At 52.6% G+C, this 15,541-nt stretch overlaps 7 protein-coding genes across 7 annotated transcripts; 2 read left to right on the forward strand and 5 right to left on the reverse strand.

Moving 5' to 3' along the window:
* Positions 1 to 287: 287 nt before the first annotated feature.
* Positions 288 to 1,155, forward strand: PHACADRAFT_204276 (uncharacterized protein; the record flags this gene model as incomplete). The annotated part of the gene is made up of 3 exons (XM_007390495.1): positions 288 to 654; positions 713 to 1,092; positions 1,146 to 1,155. Exons 1-3 carry the CDS (start codon positions 610 to 612, stop codon positions 1,153 to 1,155), a joined length of 435 nt encoding a protein of 144 aa, XP_007390557.1. The 5' UTR covers positions 288 to 609.
* On the reverse strand, positions 1,116 to 3,272 carry PHACADRAFT_204277 (uncharacterized protein). The gene is made up of 5 exons (XM_007390496.1): positions 3,172 to 3,272; positions 3,073 to 3,109; positions 2,782 to 3,019; positions 2,481 to 2,723; positions 1,116 to 2,429 (listed from the first exon to the last, which is right to left on the reverse strand). Exons 1-5 carry the CDS (start codon positions 3,264 to 3,266, stop codon positions 1,876 to 1,878), a joined length of 1,167 nt encoding a protein of 388 aa, XP_007390558.1. The 5' UTR covers positions 3,267 to 3,272; the 3' UTR covers positions 1,116 to 1,875.
* Positions 3,273 to 3,675: 403 nt separating this feature from the next.
* PHACADRAFT_247509 (uncharacterized protein) lies at positions 3,676 to 6,162 on the reverse strand. Its single transcript, XM_007390497.1, has 8 exons — positions 5,877 to 6,162; positions 5,551 to 5,821; positions 5,009 to 5,499; positions 4,648 to 4,954; positions 4,423 to 4,587; positions 4,144 to 4,373; positions 3,989 to 4,081; positions 3,676 to 3,941 (listed from the first exon to the last, which is right to left on the reverse strand). The coding sequence occupies exons 1-8, from the start codon at positions 5,985 to 5,987 to the stop codon at positions 3,930 to 3,932; spliced, it is 1,680 nt and encodes a 559-aa protein (XP_007390559.1). The 5' UTR covers positions 5,988 to 6,162; the 3' UTR covers positions 3,676 to 3,929.
* A 129-nt stretch (positions 6,163 to 6,291) lies between these two features.
* PHACADRAFT_247513 (uncharacterized protein) lies at positions 6,292 to 7,417 on the reverse strand. The gene is made up of 5 exons (XM_007390498.1): positions 7,301 to 7,417; positions 7,132 to 7,242; positions 7,059 to 7,078; positions 6,863 to 6,995; positions 6,292 to 6,809 (listed from the first exon to the last, which is right to left on the reverse strand). The coding sequence occupies exons 1-5, from the start codon at positions 7,393 to 7,395 to the stop codon at positions 6,533 to 6,535; spliced, it is 636 nt and encodes a 211-aa protein (XP_007390560.1). The 5' UTR covers positions 7,396 to 7,417; the 3' UTR covers positions 6,292 to 6,532.
* A 127-nt stretch (positions 7,418 to 7,544) lies between these two features.
* On the reverse strand, positions 7,545 to 9,047 carry PHACADRAFT_204280 (uncharacterized protein). The gene is made up of 3 exons (XM_007390499.1): positions 8,703 to 9,047; positions 8,433 to 8,650; positions 7,545 to 8,373 (listed from the first exon to the last, which is right to left on the reverse strand). Exons 1-3 carry the CDS (start codon positions 8,955 to 8,957, stop codon positions 7,656 to 7,658), a joined length of 1,191 nt encoding a protein of 396 aa, XP_007390561.1. The 5' UTR covers positions 8,958 to 9,047; the 3' UTR covers positions 7,545 to 7,655.
* A 405-nt stretch (positions 9,048 to 9,452) lies between these two features.
* On the reverse strand, positions 9,453 to 10,582 carry PHACADRAFT_204281 (uncharacterized protein). The gene is made up of 3 exons (XM_007390500.1): positions 10,244 to 10,582; positions 9,884 to 10,172; positions 9,453 to 9,832 (listed from the first exon to the last, which is right to left on the reverse strand). The coding sequence occupies exons 1-3, from the start codon at positions 10,490 to 10,492 to the stop codon at positions 9,708 to 9,710; spliced, it is 663 nt and encodes a 220-aa protein (XP_007390562.1). The 5' UTR covers positions 10,493 to 10,582; the 3' UTR covers positions 9,453 to 9,707.
* A 144-nt stretch (positions 10,583 to 10,726) lies between these two features.
* PHACADRAFT_24346 (uncharacterized protein) lies at positions 10,727 to 15,515 on the forward strand (the record flags this gene model as incomplete). The annotated part of the gene is made up of 15 exons (XM_007389523.1): positions 10,727 to 10,937; positions 10,973 to 11,098; positions 11,145 to 11,241; positions 11,297 to 11,709; positions 11,760 to 12,929; positions 12,979 to 13,090; positions 13,141 to 13,312; positions 13,362 to 13,471; positions 13,527 to 13,659; positions 13,709 to 13,860; positions 13,919 to 14,455; positions 14,511 to 14,754; positions 14,806 to 14,926; positions 14,963 to 15,228; positions 15,279 to 15,515. The coding sequence occupies 15 exons, from the start codon at positions 10,727 to 10,729 to the stop codon at positions 15,513 to 15,515; spliced, it is 4,101 nt and encodes a 1,366-aa protein (XP_007389585.1).
* Positions 15,516 to 15,541: the final 26 nt, after the last annotated feature.

The raw sequence follows: 15,541 nt of genomic DNA on the forward strand, positions 1-15,541 counted from the left end.
CCTTTCAGACTGACGTTCAGCGAACCCGGCTTCACTAACATCGCGGACTGGCCAGTCTGCTGGAGGCCCACAAGGGGACTAGAAGAAAGGGCATGGGTTGCTGTGGCAAGGCTACGCCGCAAAAATCGCGCATTCTAGTTCGGAACATCTCAATACATATCATAAGCAGGTGTCCGCACTTACTCACCCATCCAACCGCACTCCTTAGAGAGGACAACATCGCGGGCGTGAAGGAACAGCTCAGATTAAACGCCTATAGAAGCGCAGTATCCATATTTGGGAATTCAGCATTCCCACGTTCACAGAGGGCGCCCATAAACCAGGACGTCGAGCAAGCACCGTTCGCAATCCACAAAGTCCTCAGAGGGTGTGAGTATGCCATTTTGCTACATGGTGGGAGCATCGAAGACGTCATGAAGGCTGCTGGGGAAGCTATAGTCATGGAACACTCTTTGGATTAGGCTGGATGTGGTCGGGGAACTCTGGATGACATTGGGCCCTACTCTTGCTTCAGTACAATTCCACCCTCCGAGCACATGCTGAAGCCTTGTCTCCCACAGCCTCAAAACATCGCTGAACTAACTCGGCCAACCCCTCTCGACCAACATTATGGCATCAACGGTGAAGGCCGTCCAGACCTTCGGCAAAAAGAAGGTGTGCAGGATGTCCGTCTTTACGCCTGGATACAGCTAATTCAACGACATATGATCAGACCGCGACCGCGGTCGCCCACGCCAAGGAGGGCCGTGGCCTCGTCCACATCAACGGCTCCCCCATCGACCTCGTTCAGCCTGAGATCCTTCGCTTCAAGATCTATGAGCCCATTCTGGTTGCCGGCGAAGATGCTTTTGCTGCAGTCGACGTCCGTGTCCGTGTCAAGGGTGGTGGACACACTTCCCAGGTTTATGCCATTCGCCAGGCGGTTGCCAAGGCAGTTGTTGCCTACTACGCCAAGTACATTGACGCGTATAGCGCAATGGAGCTGAAGAAGAAGCTCGTCGCCTACGACAGATCACTTCTCATTGCGGACCCAAGGCGAGCGGAGCCCAAGAAGTTCGGTGGTCGTGGAGCTCGTGCTCGCCGCCAGAAGAGGTGTGTGACAGCGTGTCGTGAAGTCGGCATTTTCCTGATATGTACGCTCCCAGTTACCGGTGAAAGCTCTGCCCTTGTGTCATCCTTGCTTTCCTGCACCAGTCTGTTGTATCACTTTCTCTGCACTTTATGCCATGGCGCCATGCAACTTTCATGAGGGCAAAATCTCCCGCGGATATTTAAGAGCTGATCCGACAGCGATGCAGCAATGCACGGTATATGTTCCAAATTACGATCTATGTGAAGCCTAAGCTGAGAATACAGATCAACGCTGTAAAATGGACAGAATGTACACGGCGTGTCAGCCTTTTGTCCGTAACTTCTTGCTACCGTCCGATTTATTGGCCTCTGCTTTGCGTTTCAGGATGGATTCCCCCGCGTGAGATCCGACTCTGACCTTGTGGGCTGCAGTAACTCTCTCTTCAAGAGATACAACCTTCGATTGAGTCTGTCGCTCCATTTCCTTAGTGTTCTGTGCTGCATCTTGACCCGGCTGGCGACAAACCCCGCCCATCTTCGGCATTCTCAGTTCTTGTCGCGGCTCAAATTGAGAGGAGCGTCGCTTGGAGCCTGACTGCCCTCTCCCAGTGTCCTTAGCTTTGCGCTTCTGTGCTATAGGGGCCGCCTGGGGGGCGGCTCTCGATCGTCGCGCTCCCAGCTTACTCAGGAACATATTAATGTTGTTGAGAACGTGTGAAGATGCGCTCCATACGTGCTGCTGCCCGGTCGGCGAGGTGATGACAATAGTCAACACCCCTTGCGGCACGCCTTCCTCTTTAGTAGTTATGTAATCGCGAGCCGGAGGTGGCTCTTGGTATGTAAGGGAAGGACCAGGACTACCGAATGTCGTCTCGGTCCTGCTCGGTGGCGCCTGATATTGACTTCGTAGTTGTGGAACGTAGAGTGTTGCTTGGCTGGAAGGACGGTCTGCAAGGGTCCGAGGGTATGGTCCGGAACTAGTTGAAGGAGGATGAAGACGAGCTGAGCTATAAGGCTTGGATGGTCCAGCTCAGAAGTCGATGGCGATGGCCGCGAATTGGCTGGCATGTTCCCTTGCGAGGTAGCACGCCTCTGTTTCTTGTTCCCCTGTCTTTCCTTTGTCTTCTTTATCTCCGCCCGCCGCAGTAAAGGAGAGACGGAGTGTTCCTTCGCACAGTTCCAGATGTAATTGTCCATCGTGCCGTGGCCGAACCGTACTCCCTTCCTCGTCTGAGGCAGCTCAGGTTCGATAAGGCCTGTCTGTGTGGCGTAGAGTGCTGGAGGCGCAGGCTGTGTGTCCCTCGCGGCGGATCGATAGGAAGGAAATGACAGAAAGAAAGCGAAGGGCCCGGACATATCTGGGGAGGGTTACGTCAAGCATCCTCTGTGAGGAAAGGCGAAACACTCACCCGCAGGCTTTGGACCCCTTTGGAGCTGTAAATATAGGTCTTTCCTTGTTATCTGCCTGGGAATGCCCTGCTTGGAGCCTGTCTCTTCGTCGACCTGCCTGTTCCCGGCATCTAACAGTACCGTCGAGACGCAGTGGCGCTCGAGCTCGCGGTCTCTGTTGTCGCAGCTGGGTATCCCAATTCTTCTGTGACCAGTCGTAGCAGCTTCCATGAAGGTGACTATGATCACCTTCCCGTCGTCACCTGGGTTCCCTTGCTTCAGCCTTACAGGGCAACAGCAGTTCGAAGAGACAGACCGCACCAATCAGGATGTCCACTAAGTTAGCATATCCGCGCAGAACTCCGTGTGCAAAGAGTAAGTTATATGCGTCCAAGATCCTGCCTTTCGCCTTAGGAAGAGTGTGGATAGCTGCCCGCCAGCCGATGGGATGCGGGGGCTTCATGGTCAGATAAAGACTCTCTTCAGTGCTCCACGCCTGAACCGAAGTTGGTTTGCATGATAGAGGCTTATTGGCCTGTGCTTTCATATATAAGTCCAGCTATGCAGATTTAATCAGCGAAAAAGTGGGGATGCAGCGGACTTCAGACATACTTCTCTCGTGAATGAAGCTTCTTCCAAAGTAGCCCAGCTGCGCGAAGTGGTGCATTGTTAGTCTGGCTCAAGTGTTCATTGGCTGCACATCTTATTCACCACTTCTCAATCCAATCAAGACTTCTCTTCCCCGTAGTGTCTTCCATGAGATACATCGTACCCGTGTACGTCCCCCTTCCTGGCGCATCTGCCATGGCATGAGAATGCTAATAAACGACACGACATGGAAGGGGATCTACTTATGAGGAGGATACTTTCGCAATGTTGGTCAGGCTGAAGGGATGATCCTGGGCTCCTGTTTGATGAAATGGTCTCTCGAAATGCATCGCTGAAAGCGTCAGCTGTGTCGCGTTTCTGCAGGCGTGGCTGCACTGGGGTCGCCATTATTGTCGGTAGGGGTGTCACACAAGAACAGCAAAGCGACTTCTGCTTCGTAGGAGAGCGTAAAAATAGGAGCGGTGGTGAGGTGGCTGTACAAGGACAGGTCTTTCTGGGAGCGCGTGTCCTTGGGCCACTGGGAAGAAATACAATAATGACCGCCCTGAGACCCGTAGCGCGCCCAGTGACGGTCCGAGTACGGCGAGCCCGAACGTCGCGAGAAGAGCGTGTGCAAGCTGATCAATGCACGACAACTTTATTCAGGCCCGACCATGGTCGCGCGTGCTACGCCCAACATAACATATGACTGCTCACGCTCATTTCTCAGCGTGGATCAAAGTTCAAATTCAACAGCGTACTCAGCCAAGCCCAACAACACCACACATAGTAATACACCTAAAGCATTGGAGATGCGATAGATAAAGCGACCTGGTCACGCTCTGACAACCGTCTTCCTCCGGGGATGTTCGAGTTGATGCTCAGAAGTGCTCCTGGAAAACCATGAATAGCTGAAACGTGAGAAAGAGAGATTACACACCTTTGCGAACGCGAAGTTGATGTTAGACGTGGTTGTGGCATCACAAGCTTCCTTAACAGCCTTGGCGAGGACGCTTGGGCCACAAAAGTATGTCTTGCGAGACGAAACCTGAGTCAACATCATTCATTCAGAGAGTTTTTGAAGGAAGATCTCACCCCGACTCTGGTCTTGAGTTGAGCGTTAGTACCTGGCAGGTACTGGCCGGTTTCAATGGCGTCACGCATGCGGCCGTAGATAGACTTCCAGTCGGGGCGGCCGAACATAGTACGCGACCGAAGTAGAGTGAGTGGATCGTACTCAGCTCCCGCATCGTTCACAGCAATGTTCCACAGCATGTCTTCATTGATCTTCTGGGTGAGATAGATGTTGATGCGCAGGAAGTTGGCTGTTATGAAGTCAGTTTAGACAAGTAGTGAGAGAGATAAGTAACTAACGATCCGCTTGAGCAGCCTCAACTTCCTGAAGCAAGCTCTGGAACCAACCAAAGGACGGAGCATCACGGCAAACCCAAAAGAACTCAACACGCCTGAGCGAGCCCACGTTACCCTTGCGCTGACGGTACCAGATATGCTTCAGGATAGATGCAAATGGAGTAACACCTGTTAGTTTGGCATCAGTTATGAAGGTTGTCAGCGAGCTACCAAGTAAAACATTCATACCGATACCAGCACCGACGAGAACGGCAACCTCGACGTTGAAAACATCCTCAGCTGGGGCACCGTAGGGACCATCAATGCGAACAACAGGCAGAGGACGGGTTGTGCGAGCGGGGTCAAGCTCGACGAAGTTGCCACGTGTGCCATACAGTGAGTCGTCCTTCTCTTTACCCTTCATAGCATCCTGGGTCATCGCGGCCACAACGGATGGGCTAGCACCAACACGCTCTCCGAGAGCCTGGGTCCAATCGCCGACTTGACGGATATGCACGGATACGTACGGATCTTCCGGAGCAGAGGTGATGGTGAACTGATGTATTTTGGGGCTGAGCGCATGGTAACTGATGGAGTCATGGCAACTTACCGGATGCCATTGCCAACCAGAGACATCGGGGACCTGGATGAAGAGCCATTGACCGGCAACGTATTTGAAAGTAGGCTTGACGATACGCAACTCCATGGCACCGCTGGGGTGGACCAGAACCTTCGACAGGCGAGTAGCACGTCGCGCACGGATCTCACGCCAGATACGCTCGCCGAAATAGATGATGCCAGGCCAGATAGTGAATCTCCAGCTTTCATAGCCAAGACAGTGTTCCGTGCTGTAGAACGGGAAGGTCTTGATATAGTCAGGGTTAGTGGAGTCGCGGACGAAGCATCCAGTGGCGTGCGTGTAGAGGCCAATCATGAAGAAGAATGCGAGGTGGTGGGTGTACCAGAAGGCCTCGAAGCATTGGTTGCGGACCTTATGGTGGGCAGTTGTGTACATGAGGACCATTATAAGCAGCATAAAATGGCCAGTAATGCCGCCGGCTTGCGTGTAATGAATATCAAGGGCCCTCTCCGCACGAACCTCTGCAGGGACGCGTCAGACGCAGAGACGAGCGAGGAGCGGACATGACATACGGGTGCGTTCCACGTTGAAGAAGTTCACGTAGTGCGCAGTGGTATGAACCATAGCCCAGAATGCCATCGAATACGCGACTTGTCTGTGAAACCAGATGTTCTCGTCCGCAGGGAAGAGCCAGGCGAGCCTGGGACGAACGACACGGATAATGTTACGCAACATTGGCACCAGAATCATCCCACCATCGAAGGCGAGTACGAGACCAGCACCGCGAGAGGTCCACACGGACCACTTGAGGCCGTTCAAAGCAGCTAGCTTCTTGTTCGTTTCCTGGCAGTCATCAAGATAAACAGGCGGTCACCACGCATGGGGATGGTGAACGCACCTGGCTGTACCACCCATATGCGAACAAGAAGAGCTGAACGCCATAGAAAAAGAGGTTGAAGACAAGCCGTCGGGGGTTGAGGAACTCGCGGTGGAACCAGTTCTCGCCCATGGTCGTCAAGGTCTGTTGTTTTGGCCAAGTAACCTGTACTGGAGTGTGTCGACTCTCTAACTAGTAAAGAAAGACGTCCGGGGCCGGCCAGACAAAAGAGTGGAAGACGAGCTTCAGCTGAAAGAGAAACAAGAGAGGGGAGAGAGGGGAGAGAGGGACAACAGCCCGCTCAGGCAGTGGTTGTAGATAAAGAAATAGACCACCGGCGTCGGAAACCTCGAACAGCCACCACGCGGCCGATCATCATTTCCTCCGCTGTCATGACAATGAGGCCTCTCACTGTGAGGGATTTATTCATCTTTTTCTACTACACTTGTAATCTGCTGTCACTTCGGAGCAGTGCACATCAGCATTTGCTGTTGCGAAGGAGTAGACGCCTATACTTGGCGATGGAATCCTCTCCACCAGACGAGACGAACAATCATACCGTACTACAATCGGAAGATGCGTTGCCAAAGCCCACAGAAAGGACGTAGCTGACAGACAGATAGCGAAATCTGCTCAACGTCAAGGAACAAATCCTCGAATCATTTCCCACCCGTTGTTTAGCCCTCATACCGGTAGGCAACCATCGCCTCGATTCGATGCACATCGGTGCTAAAGCTCCGCAATTTCACTTGCTGGCTCTTACTCGCCTCGATTGCCAAGGGGTCGGTATCTACCCACTCATCCGCAGGAACGTCGGCGGACTCGGAAGTGTAGGCGAGAATATTGAAAACCGTCGGCTCGTCGATGACAGGCAAGAAAGTCACTGTAGAGACAATTTGTTTGAGAATGTTTCTGATCTCTGCCTGGATCTCAGAATCCGGTTTGATGGGTGCCCTACGGGAGGACTTTAATTCCGAAAATATTCCCAAGATAATAGAACAACTCACGGTTTTGGTGGGCCCGATGGTTGGTCCTGATCCATGATATTGACGTCGAATACCCACCGTTCCAGTGTCAACCGAGAATCCTTAGAGATAATTGCAAGAACGAGCTGGGTGATCGATCCCGTGAGGAGCCACTCTAGTTCACGCCGCTGATGAGCATTGCTAGTCAAAACATAGTGCGGAGGAGGGAGCGGCTTACTGTTTACTTGAGTCAAGATCCTGAAAAAAGGATGAGTCGCGCCGATTGCCACCAAGACGAGGCGATCACATACTTGTCCAGATAGTTCTCGAGGGCTAGGTCTTGTGTTACGAGAACCGTTTGCCCATATTTCTTGACCATATGAAAGTCATCCGCAGGATAGACTCCGCGCTGAAAGAGAATTCTATGCAGAACAAGTACAGCTAAGAGTGTGCTCATGGAAGATGAATAGGCTTACTGACGTGTTGGCCGCGTACTTGAAAAATTCCGTAACGAGATTTGTCGAACCTTTGAGGGTAATAGCCTGGCGAGTGGGTGCTTGCTTTACAGCGGGCATTTGGTGGGTTTTCCTGAGATCGCGTAGGTGTGGGCTTGGGGAAGATCGGAAGCTGGGAATGAACGAAGTTCGCGCGCGTCGCGCCGCGTGGGCAACATGAACTACCACGTGCGGATCACATGATCGGAAACTTCCTGTTTCTGGGAATCCGGGATGCAGACATCATGCAGTTGATTATCGGTCATACTAGTGCGGAGTAAGAGCACAAACTACAGGAGAGATTGCAGATATGTATCATGGTTTAATGGCCAACGACTCATTTAACTACTTGCTGGGATGAATGTAGCATCGATGTGGTCTATGTAATATGTCTTCCCATCCAAGCCTTGCCGTAACTCCCAGAACTCAGGCAAGGCATCGGAAGACAGATTTTCTGGAGGTATAAAGCCTGCCGTATAACCTTCCCGCACAAGGTCAGGAAAGGCGACAACATCCGAACCAAGTGGACCAGTCCTGCTTCCTTCGTCGTCTAGGTCTGATCCAGCCGTCGGACGCGCTCTCCAAGCTGCAGGCACTTCTCTAAGCGGGGGAGGCGATGGTGTCTGGACGCGACGAGGATCTTTCCATGTGGTTATATGCGTCCGATGATCGACAAATAGAACTTTGCCATCTGGAAGAGGGACTTTCTCCCAGAAGTCGGGCAGCGGCTCGTCATCACTGCCGTCAGGCGGTAGATAGGGGGAGAAAGCATGCTGTCCGGTCTCGTCATTATCGTGCCAACCTGATGGTGTATCGTGCCCTGTAGAAGACGTCTGAGCGTGGTTCAAAGTCTCGGCAGTAGTTCTCTCTCCGACGGACTGGGCGACGGGTCGAGAGTCTGATGCAGCAGGCCCCTCAGCGAGAGACCGCTCGCGAGCTGAAGATCGCGAGGTGGTTCGTTTGTGCTGCGCAGCAGATGACTGTCCTCGGGCTCTGGCCTTTCCCTTGCCAAGAGGTGCGGGTAAATCTTCTGCACAGTTTCTGTCGAGCTTTCTCTGGCTACGATCAGATCTCAGCACTGGAATTGACGCACAACAGTAAGCTGGAAAAGAACCTACCACTCGTCAAACGCAATGCTGGCCTCTCGGACGAGAGGTTCATAAATCCGGATAGCCCACGCGTGAACCGCTTCAAAGCCCTTTTCTGTATAATATGCACCGACGATCGTCTCAAAGACATCGCCGATGTTCTTCGTGTCTGCACCTCCATAGTCTATCTTCATCTTTCGGGCTAGGTGGCAGAAGGTGCGGTTTGCGTGCAATACACTGAGAATGACCTTGTTGCATTGTCCAGCGCTCACCATCTGTGGAGCGGGTAATTGGACTCACCGTGTATTTGTGCGGCGTGCCTTCCGGTACGATCTTGTACAAGGCTATGGCGATGCTCGCGTCCATGAGCGAATCACCCAAGAACTCGAGGCGTTCATTCTCGTTCATGTTGTCTGGGGTGCGAATGGAGACACGCTCCCACAGCTCGAGTGTGAGTTTGGGTAAGTCGATAGTGAACGATGTATCGTCAAAGATAGCACGGTAAACTGCTGTTTCGATTGCTGCTCGTAACTTGTTTGATCTTTCGTGGTTCATTATGTTGAGAAGTATGGGTACTCCGGAAGTCGGCGGCTTCCGCCACAGTACTAGTATTGCACTATCAACCTAGCGCGCGCCCAGTGGGGGCTATTGCAATACCCAAAGTCGTACACTGTACAACCATCGTGCATGCAAAATTCCGACCTGAACGAAGAGTCACTGGGTGGCAAGCACAGTTTTTCTCTTGTAAGATTGGTCGAAAACTGGTTGAACAAGGAGCTGTGTTTCTCCGGTTTTTACCCAAGGAAAATCGGAGGCAGACCTTAACTTTCCATCAATTTTGCCGTGTTTTTGACGCTTTTGGCTAATTTTGCACCAATACTTTACTTAATTTGCCTCAACCGAGGAATAACTCAGACTTACTTAACCGCTTCTGCCCAAGAAAAAAACCGCGCTTATGAATCACCGGAGTGTGAAGTGTCGCAAACATTTTGAAACAGTGCAGCCGAGAAAACACCCAGGGTATATATGATAGACCACGTGAAGTAGTGCAGCAACCAAACGCGGCGATGCTCTAATCGCCTGCCAAACACATCTTCTCCAGGAAATACTCGTCACGGCGATCTCCTTGTTCTTCTCTTGTCAGCCTCTGTGGAAGAACATGTCGAGTCTGGAGGAGGAGGGCCTATGTCGACAAAGACCAGCGGCGGCGAAGACAGCTCATCCTCGACATTTGATTCGAGCTCCATATCAGAGTCGGCATTCGCAGTTAGGTCAATGAGCATAGGTTGCTTGACGGGATTAGAGCTAGAGGATCGAGCCGAAATAGACGTCTTGGGAGGGATTTGCTTTCTCGGCGTGATAAATGACCGGGGAGACGTCAGCCCTACGCGTGGCGTACGCAAAGGCACTTATACGTGCACCTACGAGGGCTATAAACCAATCAGCTCATTGTCAAAGACATCGCTTAAACAATGTCACACACTGTGAAAGATAGGCATTCTTTCCCGCGACGATCAGCCTCTGGTAGAGCTCGGCTGACCACTCGCACAGCGCCTCGAATCCTGCCTCGTTGAAATATGTACCGATGATAGTCTCGAAGAGGTCCGCAGTAGCCTTGACTTGACCCCAAGACTTGAAAGATGTCATCGTACCTTCTCCAAAGGTCCGGGCAGTTAGCGACTGTAGAGCACGGCCGCTGACAGCCAAGATATCGAGTTTCTCCGCAAGTCGGGAGAATGTCTGGTTGGAGTGAAGCGCTGCACGAAGGATCTGCGAGACAGAGAAAGTACCACACACTTCACACAGGGTGGCTGACAAGAATACGAATTGGTGGGACATACACTGTAGAGGCCGGGTGTTCCAAGCGGGATTTTCGTATAGAGCTGGCGGCCTATTGTGGCGTACATGAGAGCGTCACCAAGAAACTCCAATCGCTCATTCTCTTCGCGTTGCCATCGAGATCCGTTGAGTATCAGGAGCCAGGAGGTATCAGAGAGCGGAGGCAGGGCAGCACTAAAGTCTGGACGCTCAATCTCGGCCAAGATAGCTTGCTGAACTGCTGAAAAGCGAGGGCATTTAGACGTGGACATCTGTCCGAGGTGGCGTAGACTGGAGTTGGTGCAGTAAAATTAAGATATGGTGTAGACTAGTAGGCTGAAGTGTACGTATGAGGCGAGGAGAGTTGACAAGCAGAGATGTGGTTGCAACACGAACTGGTGAGACTGAGCACACAAGAACGATTTGGGCGCTTAATACACAACACGTCCGCGTGTGTATAGGCGCCGAAAAACGCGTTTCTCTCCAACATTCGCTGCTCGCGCGAGATGGCCATGGTCCCTTCGTCCTCAGCCCTTCCGTCGGGGACCAACGCGGTCTGGAAAACATCAACGGCAAGAAATACTCAACTTCAACATGCCATAAAACCCGTCCCTACGGTCGACTTACCCGCCTTGCAGGGTGCTGGGCGCGTTATACACGAACAGCTGGTCAAGGATGCACAGGCAATTCCAGCGTTGGGGGATATGTTGACAATACGTTCGCTATTTACACTATTCAAGCTTTATAATTAGTTAAAGCCTTGACAGCTGGCGCGCCATCCTCCGCGACCTATAATGTCTTTCCAGATGACCACCGCGTACCGTTTCAAAAGCGGAGGCTCATAGGCATTCCCGAGAGCTTGTTCCAGTACTATAATAGTAAGCACACAGTTATCTACCTCTGCCTCGTCTAATAACTGCACAGCTGCCAGCGTAACGACGCATATGGGACTCATACCGGAGATTGACAGAGTCTGGATAAGCATCGACCATAACTTATTTCTATGGGATTATATGGGAGGGTGCGTACCCTGTGTAGTGTTTCCTGACGCGAGTAACTTCAATGCTGCTCATTAGAGACGAGCTGAGCTCCTTCACCGATCAACCAGACGTCATCACCCACGTCGCGCTTGTGAAGCCGAAGGCTGGGGTCTTCATCGACGAAATCACGTCTCTCTTGGTGATTTGTACCCCAGTGTCGGTCTTGCTGCTGGGCGTCTCGGCCATCTCTGCTGCCTCTGGTCACTCTGGTCACCGTGATATCAAGCTCTACGCCACCGAAATGACTGTGCAGACAGAGGTCGAGATGACATCTGTGGTTGGTACTTCCGACGGCCGCATCCTCATGTGCGGTTTGCAAGACGGAAATCTGTACGAGCTGCATTATCAAGAGAAGGAGGGCTGGTTTGGCAAGCGAGTGCAGCTCGTCAACCATTCAGTGGGTGGCGTGCAGAGCTTCTTACCGATCCTTGGTGCAGCCAAAGCAGAAGGTGAGGTTGTCATTGCTTTTGATTCTTGGATTCCCGCTAAATTGTAGCAGACCGGATTGTGTCCATTGCTTCCGACCCCTCTAGGAACTGTTTCTATACGCTGACCTCCAATAGCTGCATCTCGGTATACAGAATGGCCGGCGAAAAGGCCGTCAGCCATATACAAACACTCTCCAACCTCTGCAAGGCTGCTCAAGATAAAGCTCCGGGGTCGCCTGCTATCACACCCCAAACATTCTCACTTTCTGCCTTGCACGTCATCGAACCAGGCACATCACAAAACGATCTTCATCTGATCGCGCTGACGAGTAATGGCTTGCGCCTGTACTTCGCTCCAGGGACGTCGGGATACTACAGCTATAACTATACGGCCAGTTCATCCACAGGCGGACAGCGCCCGCTTCAACTGGTTCATGTCAGGTTGCCGCCAGCGAGTCTCCTGCATCCTGACGAACTGGCGCAGCTGTTTCCACCTACTCTTCCCGGCTATGGTGCCCACCCAGGGCAAACTGAACATAATCCTCGTCCGTTCATCATCAAGGATCTGGATAACTCGTGCTACGATGCTGGTCTTTTAGTTGCTGCTCAGCCGGGGGACACAGACGGCACTGACTTCATCCTTTGTCTGTCACCTGACCTGACAAAAGTAGGCTCTTTCGGACAGGTCAATGGTCCCCAGACTCCCCCACAGCCGCAGGCAGTGGCTTATGGCGCGGCCGCTGGACCACCTCGTCCGCTGTTGACAGAGTATGCCACTCTTCTGGCCATCCCTGGACGAACTTGGGCGATGGCGCCAGTCCCGAGGCCGTCATTAGTCACTGTAACCGACAATCCACCCAACTGTCCTGCGCCCTCTGTGCTGAATGAGGTGGCGAGGCAGTTCTCCGAGCCCCCACGCCAGTTCATGATCTTGACGAACAGCGGACTCACCTTCCTTGTCAAACGTCGCGCACTCGACTATTTGCGGGCGGTAATCGAGGAATTTCAGGTGGAGGGCAATGCGCAGCCTCTGATTCAATTCAGAGATAGCTTCGGCCGTGATCAGACTTGTGCCATGCTACTTGCTATCGCTAGCGGTAACACATTCCTCGATCTTGGCGACCAGTCTGCCTTGGGTACGGTGACTACCGTCAGCGCGGAACTTGCAACTGTGGCCAAGCAAGCTTTCTACGACTTCGGAGAGCGGCCAATGTGGGCGGAAAGGACAACATACGGGACAGGTGTGCTACACACATTTCATCATCTCGACGCCGCTTATCCCACCCACAGGCGATGCTGCGACGTCAGGGACCGCGACATTTAGCGGGCGCCGGGAAGGCCTTGCTCTCTATTTTGCTCGTCTTGTGCGCCCAATATGGACAGCGAAAGTCACAAAGACAGGGTAAGCGACGTCGTCGTTAGTTCACATGATCCTTTGCTGATTTTGCTCAGAGCCAATGGTTCGGTGGAATCCAATATCTCAGATGAGGTGCTTATCACCGTGCAGAAGAACCTGTACGCGTTGAAGGATTTCCTGGACAGGAACCCACATTTGTTCCATTCTGCACCTGGAGACCACACCGGAGCACGTGCGGCAGCTGTCAGTGAGCAGGAGGCTTGGAAGGTAAGATAAACCTTCTTCCTGCCTACATGTGGGTTAACACTTGGAATAGGCTGAGCAAAGTTCCGTAAGCCAATTGCTGAGCCTGCTGGGTCGGACAATCGAAGCTGTTTCGTTCATCCTATTGCTCTCTGATCACAGACTCGGCGACTTGGTTTCTCAGTGCGTTTTCATCTTGTACCCTCCACCATCTTATGCTGACGAACTCCCTTCATAGGTGTGAACAGTCCGTCCAGAAGCTTGTGACTTCTGTGTCATACGAGCAACTGATCACCTCACAAGATGGCATTACTGTCTCGCGGGCCTTGGTCAATGTCGTCATCAATCAGCAGATTGGCCAGCAAATAAGTGTGAGTATCTATTCGAGGTCCCGAGCCTCGTATTATAACGGTACAATAGGTGGACACCATCAGCGAGGTCTTGCAGCAGCGCTGCGGCTCGTTCTGCAGTACAGACGACGTTCTGCTTTACAAGGCTAAGGAGAACGTCCGGAAGGCTGTTGAAACTCGCAACCCGGCAGAGCAGCAGAAATGGCTTTCGGAGTCCTTGAGGTAAGCCCGTGATTCCTAACGTCGTTTCTTTCACGAGCCGACTGTTTTCTTTCTGCAGGTTGTTCGTTAAGGGCGCGCGGATATTGGACACTGAGAAGCTGCGAGAAATCGTTGGCGACTACCAGCACCTCCGATACGCCAAGGGCGCCGTAGAGCTGCCCCTCTACTGCGCACAAGTGTTCGACGACGGCCAAGGAGCAGAATACTGGGCTTCAGGCTGCCTACCGAATGATCCTCGTGCAGAGCACTGGCAGCGCCGGCATCACTGCTATGAGCTCGTGCTTGATTCATTAGAGCAGTTCGAGGAGCTGGCAAAGAAGACGCCTTCCGACGATCTCGATACTGTCCGAACTTATTCATATGCGTTGGCGTTCGCCAGCGAAGATGAGATGCTCCACTCAACACTCTATGACTGGCTTATTCAACGCGGCCTCGCTGATGAGCTGCTCGAGATGAGACCGGTGTACCTTGAGGCGCATCTCAGGAGGGAGCCGATCACGGTGCAGAAGTACCAGTTGCTTTGGCAGTTCTATGTCAAGGACGGCCAGCCATTGCGGGCTGCTGAAGTACTTGGTGCCTTGGCTGAATCGACGGAGTACGTGAGCGCTGTTATGTTTCTCGTGTCGAGCTTGCTCACTGTTGGCTATCAGGTTCAATCTTTCTCTCGAAGAGCGCCTAGAGTACCTCACGCTGGCTGTTGGCAATGCCAAATCACACCCCATCTCTTCCATGGGGGCACACGAGGCCGCCATAGCCTTTTTGACTGACCTCGAAGAGAAGCTCGAAGTCGTTCAAGTGCAGCTGGAGATCTATCACACGCTTCTGCCACAGGTCAACGGAGAGGACGCAGCCAAGGTGCAGCTGCTCAGCAAACGGCTGTTCAGCGTTACCGAAGTACGTTTATGGTACCCGTGCTCAAGAGTTTCGTATTCATTCGTTGTGCAGCTGTATCAGTTGTTTGCTGAGCCCTTCGACCTCCCTGTGATGAAGCTGCTCATCTTCCACGTATCGGGTCACCGCGATGAGGCAATAGTCAAGCCCATCTGGAATCGCATCGTCGAAGAGGGTACGTTATGATTTATTTTCTATTTGGACGTTGAAGGGTCCCTGATATTCAGTTCAGCTGCGGACAACGCCGACCCGAAGATTGCTGCGGACCAGATCATATCCAAGGTCATTCCTTTGGGCCAGCGGTTTTACCCCTCGGACAGTGCATTCCCCACGCGCCACATCGCGTCGTTGTTGGTTCGCTTCGCATTAACTCACAAGGGTCTGCTTCCCCACGGTTGGGCGCCACGAATATTTGTGCAATGTGGTATGCCATATCACGAGGTGTGGGACATCTTCCACGAGATGTACGAGTCACAGGTGCGTAATATCTGTGCTTCGATAGCCATAAGACCAATTCCTGCTGCCAGATACCACCATTCAACGACCAGACCAATGTGCAGGCCGTTTCGTCTGACATTGCGGTGTTGCTCACCGACTGGCTTGAAGACGTCAAGCGGCCAGGCTCAGCTGCCTCGCGTGGCGAGTTTCCCGTGTACAGGATAGACCAGGCGGTCGACCAGTATGTCAGCGAGCTCCAGCCTGGGCGGACAGAAACAAAGACTCTGTACGAAGCCGTCAAGAGGCAGATCCGTCGCAACTGGTAGTTCCTAGACGCTATATAATCCCGCTG

This window comes from Phanerochaete carnosa (genome assembly GCF_000300595.1).
Source record: "Phanerochaete carnosa HHB-10118-sp unplaced genomic scaffold PHACAscaffold_1, whole genome shotgun sequence".
NCBI classification, from domain to species: Eukaryota; Fungi; Basidiomycota; class Agaricomycetes; order Polyporales; family Phanerochaetaceae; genus Phanerochaete; species Phanerochaete carnosa.

What these genes read in the sequence shown, in the direction of transcription:
- PHACADRAFT_204277 (XM_007390496.1), bottom strand. Translation starts at nt 3,266, where the DNA reads ATGGCAGATGCGCCAGGAAGGGGGACGTACACGGGTACGATGTATCTC. An exon ending in CTTGATTGGATTGAGAAGTG is followed by an intron (nt 3,110 to 3,171) that starts GTGAATAAGATG and finishes CACTTCGCGCAG; the next exon opens with CTGGGCTACTTTGGAAGAAG. An exon ending in CTTAGTGGACATCCTGATTG is followed by an intron (nt 2,724 to 2,781) that starts GTGCGGTCTGTC and finishes AAGGGAACCCAG; the next exon opens with GTGACGACGGGAAGGTGATC.
- PHACADRAFT_247509 (XM_007390497.1), bottom strand. Translation starts at nt 5,987, where the DNA reads ATGGGCGAGAACTGGTTCCACCGCGAGTTCCTCAACCCCCGACGGCTT. An exon ending in CTTCAACGTGGAACGCACCC is followed by an intron (nt 5,500 to 5,550) that starts GTATGTCATGTC and finishes GCGTCCCTGCAG; the next exon opens with AGGTTCGTGCGGAGAGGGCC. An exon ending in CTGGTTGGCAATGGCATCCG is followed by an intron (nt 4,955 to 5,008) that starts GTAAGTTGCCAT and finishes AAAATACATCAG; the next exon opens with TTCACCATCACCTCTGCTCC.
- PHACADRAFT_247513 (XM_007390498.1), bottom strand. Translation starts at nt 7,395, where the DNA reads ATGCCCGCTGTAAAGCAAGCACCCACTCGCCAGGCTATTACCCTCAAA. An exon ending in CTCGAGAACTATCTGGACAA is followed by an intron (nt 7,079 to 7,131) that starts GTATGTGATCGC and finishes TCCTTTTTTCAG; the next exon opens with GATCTTGACTCAAGTAAACA. An exon ending in GATCTTGACTCAAGTAAACA is followed by an intron (nt 6,996 to 7,058) that starts GTAAGCCGCTCC and finishes GGCGTGAACTAG; the next exon opens with AGTGGCTCCTCACGGGATCG.
- PHACADRAFT_204280 (XM_007390499.1), bottom strand. Translation starts at nt 8,957, where the DNA reads ATGAACCACGAAAGATCAAACAAGTTACGAGCAGCAATCGAAACAGCA. An exon ending in GCACGCCGCACAAATACACG is followed by an intron (nt 8,651 to 8,702) that starts GTGAGTCCAATT and finishes CAATGCAACAAG; the next exon opens with GTCATTCTCAGTGTATTGCA. An exon ending in AGCATTGCGTTTGACGAGTG is followed by an intron (nt 8,374 to 8,432) that starts GTAGGTTCTTTT and finishes ATCTGATCGTAG; the next exon opens with CCAGAGAAAGCTCGACAGAA.
- PHACADRAFT_204281 (XM_007390500.1), bottom strand. Translation starts at nt 10,492, where the DNA reads ATGTCCACGTCTAAATGCCCTCGCTTTTCAGCAGTTCAGCAAGCTATC. An exon ending in GAACACCCGGCCTCTACAGT is followed by an intron (nt 10,173 to 10,243) that starts GTATGTCCCACC and finishes TCTGTCTCGCAG; the next exon opens with ATCCTTCGTGCAGCGCTTCA. An exon ending in GAATGCCTATCTTTCACAGT is followed by an intron (nt 9,833 to 9,883) that starts GTGTGACATTGT and finishes ATTGGTTTATAG; the next exon opens with CCCTCGTAGGTGCACGTATA.